This window comes from Seriola dumerili, unplaced genomic scaffold (assembly GCF_002260705.1).
Source record: "Seriola dumerili isolate Sdu_G_001 unplaced genomic scaffold, Sdu_1.0 BDQW01000052.1, whole genome shotgun sequence".
Classification (NCBI taxonomy): Eukaryota; Metazoa; Chordata; class Actinopteri; order Carangiformes; family Carangidae; genus Seriola; species Seriola dumerili.
In genome coordinates this window covers 11221380-11231814 of record NW_019174307.1, presented here as the reverse complement: position 1 = coordinate 11231814, position 10435 = coordinate 11221380, and the positions used below count along the sequence as shown (strand labels likewise).

The 10435-nt window shown below is 37.6% G+C and overlaps 1 protein-coding gene across 1 annotated transcript; it reads right to left on the bottom strand.

Annotated features, from left to right (window-relative positions):
- Positions 1-613: 613 nt before the first annotated feature.
- b3galt1 (beta-1,3-galactosyltransferase 1) lies at positions 614-1632 on the bottom strand. The gene has a single exon (XM_022741109.1). It carries the CDS (start codon positions 1598-1600, stop codon positions 614-616), a length of 987 nt encoding a protein of 328 aa, XP_022596830.1. The 5' UTR covers positions 1601-1632.
- Between the last annotated feature and the right edge of the window lie 8803 nt (positions 1633-10435).

The window sequence follows — 10435 nt, the reverse complement described above, 5'->3', positions numbered from 1 at the left end:
CATTCTCATTGTCCAGGAACTCTTCTTTCATTTATTCAATAATACATATACTAAAAAATGTATGCTACTATAGATGTAATATAGTAATTCGATACTGTATTGTTTCCTGCACAGAAATTCTGTTTTGGCTTGCTCCCTGTAGTAATATCAGGGTGCTGGGTCAGCAGCCATGGAGCTGGTAGATAATCAGTGTCTTGCTCAAGGACACTTCAGCAGGGAGAAAGGTTGTCAGTGTGAGGGCTTGAACCTGTCCCTGCCCATTAGGCCACGCCATTTAATGGAAAACGCTGATTGACTTAATGCTCACGAAGAAGAGTGTGGTTAAACTGGAGCTGGAACACATGAACAAAATTACTCTCAATAACAACACCACATTTTAATTATGTGTGAGAATAGGCGCTCTACAAGCCCCATGCATTCATTAACAATCATGAGGTGTAATCAGCAGAAATAGACAGAGATGGTGCTAATGAAAACATCTGTCATGTAATAGAGACTTGCAGCAGCCCTCCATGTTTTTACATTAATCAGTGTGTAACTGATGAAGATTGAAAAGGAGAAAAGGCAAAAAGAAAAAAAAGAAAGAAAAAAAGTTGTTGTTGTTCAGTGTCCCCTAACATCTCAGGTGCTTCTTGCTGGACATGTCATTCCAAATGCGGTGCATCTCCTCCGGGGAGATCTGGTGGACGGTGATAACCCGTCTGTACCTGCACAGACTGTAGGCCATTTTCCAGTGATTAAAACCACTGTTCTGATAAGGGTGTATACCCAGCTTACGCAAACACAGTCCCACATACACATCCTCCAGGTGCAACAGTCTTGTGTGTAATGAAGTCTTGTAGATTAGCTCAGCTACATCTGCTGAGAACACGTAGCCAGTGCCCGAGCAGAAAGGCGGGTATTTATTCTCAGGGTACAAGTCTCTAGGCATGTACCACTTACTGCGCATATCTCTAATGGGGCCGCCATTTATCACATAGCCGGTGAAATATCTTCTTCTTGGCTTGGTGGTGGGCTTCAGGAGCTTGTAGATCAGATTGTCCATGTTGACGAAGATGTCGCTGTCTGTCTTCATGATATACTGCGCTTTGGGGCAGAAGGTAGCCACCCAGCGCATGCCCATCATGGTCTTGAGGGTGAGGTTGTGGTAGGAATCAATAAAGTTCTCCACCACTATATCATGAAAGATCTGACTCTCCTGCTCCACCATCTGGTTCAGGACGGCGTCCGTGTTGATGCCCAGCAGAAAGATGGTGAGGATGCGGATGTCGCTGAAGGTGCTCTCATCCCCCCAGGTCTCTCGGATGGCTTGACGCGCATCGAACTCCTTGTGCGTGGTGCTGATGAGGATGACCAGGAAGGGCGTGGTGCTTTCACACTTCTTGGGCTCATTGATCACAAATTCAAAGGCATGTGGGTTGAGGGGGCGGGTGCGGATGTTGGTGAAGGTGATGTTTTTGTGGGGTTTCACAGTCTTCCGAATGGACACGGACATGTGGCTGACATAAGTGGACGTTGGACGAGATATACTCAGATACCAGAGAGCGCTCGCCCAGCAGACCACTGTCAGCAGGTATAAACATGACACTTTTGAAGGCATTATGCTGCATTTAGGTGTATTTTGATGCGGTGTATCTTATAAGGCTTTCTTTCCATTAGCAATGTTTCACCCAGCAAGGCAGCATTAAGCTGCTCCAGCGCGCAGTTTGACATTAATTGTCAGTAATGGATTACTTTAGAGAGAAGTGATGCTGTTTGTGTTTTAATGCAAAGCGCTTTAAAATCATACAGTGGTCCAGTTTCTCTTGGGGACACTGCTGCTTCTCCATTTACATCTGAAAGAGAGAGAGAGAGAGAGGAATGGTTCATGAATAAAAATATATAAATAAATAAATATATATATACCAGGTGTATATATACATAAGACAGGTCCTAAAAATATATTTTTGAATAAATCACAGTATTTTCAAAATCCAATAAAGTCATCAATGGCAAATATGAATAAAAGCCACTCTATAGACTTTGCTATCTATCTATCTATTGCTACTACAGCAACAAGTCAAACAAATGAGGAAAAGATGCTTGAATATAACATTATATTTACACAATAAATAACCAATACTGTGGAAAACACCACAGTTGATATATCAAACTTATCATTTGGGTGTTGGAATTAAAAAAATCATCATCACAACTCAATTTCTAAAATGAATTTGTTCCATCTGAGTGAGTCTAGTTTGAGAAAGAAAGCAGAGGACTCAGATGAAATCAATATCTAATAAGTTACACACATGTGGGAAAGATTGTGGTGCCATCAGCCGTCTAGCAGAAGTGACTCATTGTCAGACACATTTATATTATTCATTGCAGAGGTTTAGTTATTATTCATTGGCAACACACCATGTGATGTGAGGATTGTCTCCACACTGTGTTACATCCTTGGCTTGCAACAGGCCAAATGTACTGTGTGATAATATGATAATTCACATTTTCAATTTTGGTTTTATTTTGCTCTCACATTGAGCGATAAGCAACACAGAATATTTCATGTTTATGACCTATTCATAACGAAGTTTATTTCAATAAAATATGAGGGAAGTAATAACAACACTGACATCCTGCTGATGTATTCTTCAGAGCGTTGCAAAAAACTGCAACAATTGTTTTCTGAAAAATTTGCTTGGTGCATAAGTATGATCAGCAAAATGCACTTTAAACATAAAAGCACAGAAACACAGAATACTGGCCCCTGTGAGTGCTGTGCTGTTATATATTATTAGATTATTATATCTGATATATTAATGTTTAAGTTGATTTACTGAACTGTTATAGTCTGTGTTGGTTAGTCTTTGCATGAGAAATCGTACTTAAATACAACACTTAATGTTCAATTGCATTACTAGTGTAAACTGAATGAAATGCTCATTCTTGCATATAAATGAATTATAGATTTTGCATCAGACCATAAAAAAACATTTTCACCATTCACTACATGATCCTGTTGCACAGGCTGACATTTTACAAGAGGAGACAAATACCCTTTTAAACCAAAACCAAAAAAAAAAAAAGAAAAAAAAAAAGGAAAGAAGCTCTCTTTTTCTGTGGCTCAAACGAGCTGTGGGGTTGGCGGCATTCTGCATGACAGTGTGATATGGTGGCACAAAGGGAACACTGTGCCATGATATGCTTCTCCCCTGGGGTGTTTTTTTTTCTTCTTCCCCCCCAGTTTGTTCAATGCTGCATTGCTGCACTGTCTGACTCTCACTGAGCTGACAGAAATTTGGCATCTCTATTTTTTGAACAGTCATTCTGCAGCATGGAGACCGATGTGGCATTTGTTTGTGCCTTTGCACAGGTGGCTGAGCACCTACAGTAATACGTTAGCATGCAGATCATGTACCCTGGCTTTTGAAGCACTATGACTTTCCTTTTCATCCTGGGAAGGCAGATCAGACGATGCACTTCACAGGGGAATGGCCATAATGCAATAAAAGTCTGCATTTCCATCTTCAAAGCCGAAGAGTAGCAAAATCCACTTTGAGCAAACAAATGTAGTCATAATAACATGATTTGAATTCAATTTAAGGATAGAGTGCAATTACCTGCTGCATATACCCATATTGTATACAAAGGTACACTGTTAGACTGAAAGACAAGACATTAACAACAAAAGACACATACACACTTAGAAAACAAACTCTTTGTAGAAAGCACTCTGTCACATGAATTAGTGCTGGATATTTGTATGACAAACATACCATCTTATCTTGCACTGTGACTACTACATCTATACTGTTTATTTGTGACAGCTCCAGAATAGATTTTCTGGCAGTAGATTATCAGTTTGCCACTGCCTCACAAACGGTGTTGCTTCTCAGTCTATCTTGTACTGAACCATTTCTTCCCCCGAAGAGTCTTTCAGCAAAACTCTTATGTTGAGAGTACTTTCTCACAATATCAGACCTCTCCTCCTCTTGTGAAATTACTGTTAGATTTCATAGGATTTAGAGAAGCAAACATTCGCTCCTATTAACAACAGTTTACTCAGGTGCAAGAGACACCCAGACGCCAATATTTTCTGATACCGGAGGAGGGAGGAGGGTCAGGTGGAGTGAGGATAGAATAACAGGCTGCAGACCAAGCGATGACTGTTTGCTTTTAGATTAATAACACAATGAAAACAAAACCCTACGCAAAAGTAAGCCACATGCTGTGTGTGTACATGTGTACAACACGTTGAAATACGCACAAACCAGGGCCAGCTGGTAGCAAGCAGGCACTGTGTCCCACATTGTCACTTTGAAATCTCAGTTTCAAGACTGAAACGAAAAAATATTTATGAGACAGAACTGAGGCAATGTTTATGTGACAGTGCATTTGGCTGCCAGTCTGTAAAACATAACCTCCAGTGGCTTTGCAGAACAAACACTTCTCATCTGGGTCTCTCATGTGTATCTACACCACTAGATTAAACAGACTACTAAATTTGTCCCTGACTCTGACTGATACAGAGGAAAGTCCATTTTACTGCTTGTGAATGTCTGTCATCAATTGGTTCAGAATGAACTGAGGATGCTCTGTGCGTAAGCAAAACTGAAGTGGGAGAAATTACTTTATGTCCTGTTGCGCCAGTGTCTACAAACAGCAGTGACTCACGTGCTGACAAAAGGTGACATGAAGAAAGTGACAGAAAAAAACAAATGATTCAACATCAGATATGTTTTTATTTTTATTTTTGTGGATTACACAGAAAGATATAGATTGGCCTATTTGCCACCGAGTCAGGTGACAGAATAGATCAGTCTTAAGTTTTCTCTGCCCGTTTTTACAGCAGGTGGTGGTGATTGTCACTTGACACATTAGCCATCTTTGTCTTTGTAATACAAGAAGTTATAATACGCCCTCTGAGCAGCACTGCACCTTCAGGGCAGATTGGAGTCTACCAGTGACTCGCTATCGGAAAGAGACGGGCTGGAATGGGCTGAGGCTAGCTGATTAGCGTGCTAACATCTGTGGAAGAAAAGAAGTGATAGAACGAAGAGTCAACATGGCCACTGCTGGAGCACACCTGCCAATATTTAAGTTTCAATAAAAAAAAAATTGAATTTTTCAGTCATACGTCCTGCGTTCTTCAGCATACACTGCTTGAATCAGGTCGTGGTAACAGATAGGTTGAAATTGTATGTGTGTGGATTATGTGTCTAGCTTGTGAGATTACCTTGAAATGACAGGACTATTGGCAGGTATGTTCTGGAGCTCTTGGTAAGTAAAGGAGTGAAGTATGATGCTGACTTTGCAACGCTCCGTCTAGACTGGTAAGTGAACAGTTGTTAATGCTAATGTTGGCTATGTAGTGATAACCAAACTTACAAATACCTCCTTTAAAACAGTGAGATATATGGAAAATACAGTAAGAGGAGGTGCAGGAGACAGGGGCATAGGTTGACGCTTCCTGATTATGCTTAGGTTGAACTGTATAAGAGACCCAACATACTTATGCTTCCTGCTCTGCTGCCACTTCACTGAGCGACGGTTTCCCAGGTAACATCTGACCTCAAAAACACCAAATACAGAAGAGCTGCTGTTCACTGTACTTGGGGATTTTTTTTTAATAGTATCAGCATAAACTGGAGAACGTTTCAAGTGCTTTAGTGCTGTTTACCAGGATATTCACAAAACATCCTAAGGATAAAAGTAACTCCTACCTGGCTGAGTTAAGAGGAACTTCTAAAAATAAAGGGCGCATCAGTTTTAGCCACAATAGTGGCAAGGCTCTAGAGGTGGTAATGTTGAACTAAAGATCTGTCTGTCAGAAGTCCATCAAACCAAAAATGTGCTCTTTGGACCCCACTTTGTTGAACAGCTCATTAAATGTGCACTAAACAGTGACTTTTGTTGTCAACTCATTTCCACCACCTGGCTCAGCCTCTGGTTCCCTGCATGTGTGGAAACCTCAATGTGGGCTGCTCTAGCTTGTGGTTAGATGACTGTAGCATTGAGCACAGCCTGCAGGCAGGCCGCCAGACCTTTGCAGAGCTATTATTCCAATCAGTCTCCATAATGCTGGATGTCACACTGAGAGTCACTCATAAAATCCTCTGCTCTGTGTGACCAGACTGGGCTGGTGACTGGCAAAAAGGATGGTAAAATATGGTAAAATACGGTCTGTAGGGGAATGAACAGGTGTAAATGGTCAAACCTCTGAGCACTGGACTTTCAGGACATGAAACAAACTACAGAAACACAACAGGGAAGGGAATTAAATGGGAAAATAATTAGCCTATAATACCAACAGAGACCCAATTTATCATGATTTATTATATAGCAAGAGGTAAAGTTGCACAGGGAACACAGCACAAAGACAGCCATTCATCAGGACGTGACATTTCTTCCTCTAAGCCTCTGGGTTGACTGTTTGGAGGACTGGTTTCTAAAAAGGGCTATTATGCTCTCCTCTGCACACAACAAAATGTTTTGATTCATGGCCCCCTGACCATCTATAGACAGGTCTCTGAAGTGTTTTTCCAATAACAGCGTCTCTGAGCTAATAGATTGCCAGATTGAATTAACTGCTTCATACAGAGCTTATTGGTTATTGGGGAGAGCCTGTGCCAAAAATTTTAATTGATTACCTTGGCTTTCATTTGACACAACACTCTTTGAATATTACTGGTTATACTTTTAATCACAGGACACACTGATGGCAGAACTGTAGTTAAAAATATTCATTTTAATAATTCGCACTTTGCATGTTAATGTTTTCCTGCACTCTGCATGGCGACTACAGTATATCTACACCATGCTGTTTTGATGGAAACGCTGCTGCAGCATTTAGTGTTCAATACCATGTGGATGACATTATGAAGGTTGGATCTCTGTTGTCTCCCATCCACAAACTTTTAATTCTGAATGCTGATCCTAGCATGTCACACACCTACAATATGCATGTCTTTTCACAATAACAAATAAGTGAGTGACATATGAAACACTGATGAAAAGACTGCCTGATGGAGCAGAGATGTGTGGAAAAATTATATGAAAACTGAAGCACAGGAAGTGGTAACGTCTCAAATCTCCCTGCCCAGTGCTATGTTGCTGAAAGACATATTTGTAAGCTTATAGCTCAGACTTCAGTGACCTTGGAAAAGAGAGAAGAAGGACCATGTGCAGTTTCAAAGCTATTAAAAGATGTTTTTCATAACATTTTCTTGAACCTCTCTACATTTTATGAACCATTTCGCTGGTACTCTATTATAAAACATAAATCAAACAAAAAGCTGGAGTTGAAAAGACAATTTCTCAACGATGTTGCCAGATCCCTTAAACACAAACAAGGCTGTAAAGCTTGTCCATCACTCTGTCGGCATAAATGCTCCACTCCAGAAATACAGTTGGGTACTTTAAGATCTGTTGTTGTGGACACACAGATTGCTTCAGTATATCAACTGAGAAAACACACACTTCCTTTGAGTAATGCGACATCCCTTTTGCTGGAAAATTCATGTATTCGAGTATTGTAGAGATAATACATTACGTGTATTTCCCCAGGTTTCTATGGTGACCCAAAGTGTTTAATATAAAATAAATAACATAGGCAAAGTATATACCATATCCTGAAATTATGAAATGAATCAAATGCCTTTTTCCAACTGTTTGTCCTCTAATTCAGACTGGAGCAACAGTCAATTACAGGTGGCTGCTGCCTTGTCTGTCGGGACCAAAGAGAGACTTTGTGGTGAAAACTGTCATAATGAAAAAAAACAGTCATTGGGGAAATGCCATTGTGAAATGAAAACAGACTTTAGGAAAAGGACATTTTGCAATAAAAGCTGCCAGAATGAATTAAAAACGACCTCCCATAAACTCTGTTATTAAAGATGGAGGATTGTGTAACATTTCATATATTTTTTTTAAATATTGGGTTATTTTACAATTTTATGGTTCTGTCATATAGTCTGTATTTATACATATTATACATTTATGTTATTCATTTATTAAAGATGCCCTCCATACACATTTTATGACATATTAAAATGTGATGTTCTGAATAAAAATCGGTGTCTCATATGGTTTTTTCACAAAAAAGTTCACTAGATGACTTCCAAGTTCTTAAAATTACATCTTCTCCGTCGGTGAACTTGTCAGAATGTATGAATATGCAAACATTTTTAATTTCATTTCAACTGCTAGATGCAAAATGTCTCTTACATTACTGACAAGTCCTTTTGCAGTCCTTGAAATGAGAACATGAGAATAACATGTTCCGATAAAGACACAGTAAGTATACATATATAACCTGCATAATTACCAGTTTCATAATTTTCTGCATCACTATATCCTGGCTCTGAGATGTGAGATCTGAAACCAGATGAAAAGGATCGGTTTCTCCATTTTCCTAAGACTCCTGTCTTTGTTATTGCTCCCTGACTGAAACATTAGGGGAATATTGTCATTTACATATTTTATTCTTAGGGCTTGATCTGAATAGTGTTCTGCTATTATAGCAAGCCAAACACTTGGGAAAAATCTATACAGGCAGTTAAATGAGTGAAGCTACATTAGGCTGAATGAAAACTTTTGATAGATTGAAAAACATAAAAATGGAATTGCTGTTACTTTACTCTCTTGAGTACCACCATGTCTTGAGGAAAATTAATACGAGTTAGTAAATGTTGATAAGCGAACTGAATGCAACTCTGAAACACAGATATGCTTGGGTGGAAGACTGATTCCTGCTGTACACACTGCAATACACTGTCATAAAACATTATAGCATTATAAGGCATAAAAACACCATTGTATAGTAAGGCATAAAAATATATAATGTCATAGTATAGTAAAGCCTGAAAATATCATTGAATAGTAATGTTTGAAAATGTCAAAAAATGTCATAGTATAGTAAGCCATCACAACTTCATAATAAACTAATGCATAAAAATGTCAAAAAACGTCATAGTATAGTAAGGCATAAAAATGTCATATAATGTCATAGTATTGTAAGGCATATAAACACCATTGTATAGTAAGGCATAAAAATGTCATATAACGTCATAATATAATAAGGCATAAAAGTGGCAAAAAATGTCATTCTATAGTAAGGCATAAAAATGTCATGGTATACTAAGGCATAACAATGTGAATATATGTCCTAGTATAATAAGGCGTAAAAGTGTCAAAAAATGTCATAGTATAGTAAGGCATAAAAATGTCAAAAAATGTCATAGTATATTAAGGCATAAAAGTGGCAAAAAATGTCATTCTATAGTAAGGCATAAAAATGTCAAAAAATGTCATAGTATATTAAGGCATAAAAGTGGCAAAAAATGTCATTCTATAGTAAGGCATAAAAATGTCAAAAAATGTCATAGTATATTAAGGCATAAAAGTGGCAAAAAATGTCATTCTATAGTAAGGCATAAAAATGTCAAAAAATGTCATAGTATATTAAGGCATAAAAGTGGCAAAAAATGTCATTCTATAGTAAGGCATAAAAATGTCAAAAAATGTCATAGTATATTAAGGCATAAAAGTGGCAAAAAATGTCATTCTATAGTAAGGCATAAAAATGTCAAAAAATGTCATAGTATATTAAGGCATAAAAGTGGCAAAAAATGTCATTCTATAGTAAGGCATAAAAATGTCAAAAAATGTCATAGTATATTAAGGCATAAAAGTGGCAAAAAATGTCATTCTATAGTAAGGCATAAAAATGTCAAAAAATGTCATAGTATATTAAGGCATAAAAGTGGCAAAAAATGTCATTCTATAGTAAGGCATAAAAATGTCAAAAAATGTCATAGTATATTAAGGCATAAAAGTGGCAAAAAATGTCATTCTATAGTAAGGCATAAAAATGTCAAAAAATGTCATAGTATATTAAGGCATAAAAGTGGCAAAAAATGTCATTCTATAGTAAGGCATAAAAATGTCAAAAAATGTCATAGTATATTAAGGCATAAAAGTGGCAAAAAATGTCATTCTATAGTAAGGCATAAAAATGTCAAAAAATGTCATAGTATATTAAGGCATAAAAGTGGCAAAAAATGTCATTCTATAGTAAGGCATAAAAATGTCAAAAAACGTCATAGTATAGTAAGGCATATAAGTGTCAAAATAAGTCATAGTATAGTAAGGCCTATAAACATGATGGTATAGTTAGGCATAAAAGTGTCAAAAAATGTCATAGTATAGTAAGGCATATAAGTGTCAAAATAAGTCATAGTATAGTAAGGCCTATAAACATGATGGTATAGTTAGGCATAAAAAGTTCAAAAAACGTCATAGTATAGTATGGCATAAAATGTCATAGTATAGTAAGGCAAAAACAGTTCAAAAAAGTCATAGTATAGTAAGGCCTATAAACACGATGGTATAGTTAGGCATAAAAGTGTCAAAAAACGTCATAGTATAGTAAGGCATGAAAGTGTCAAAAAAT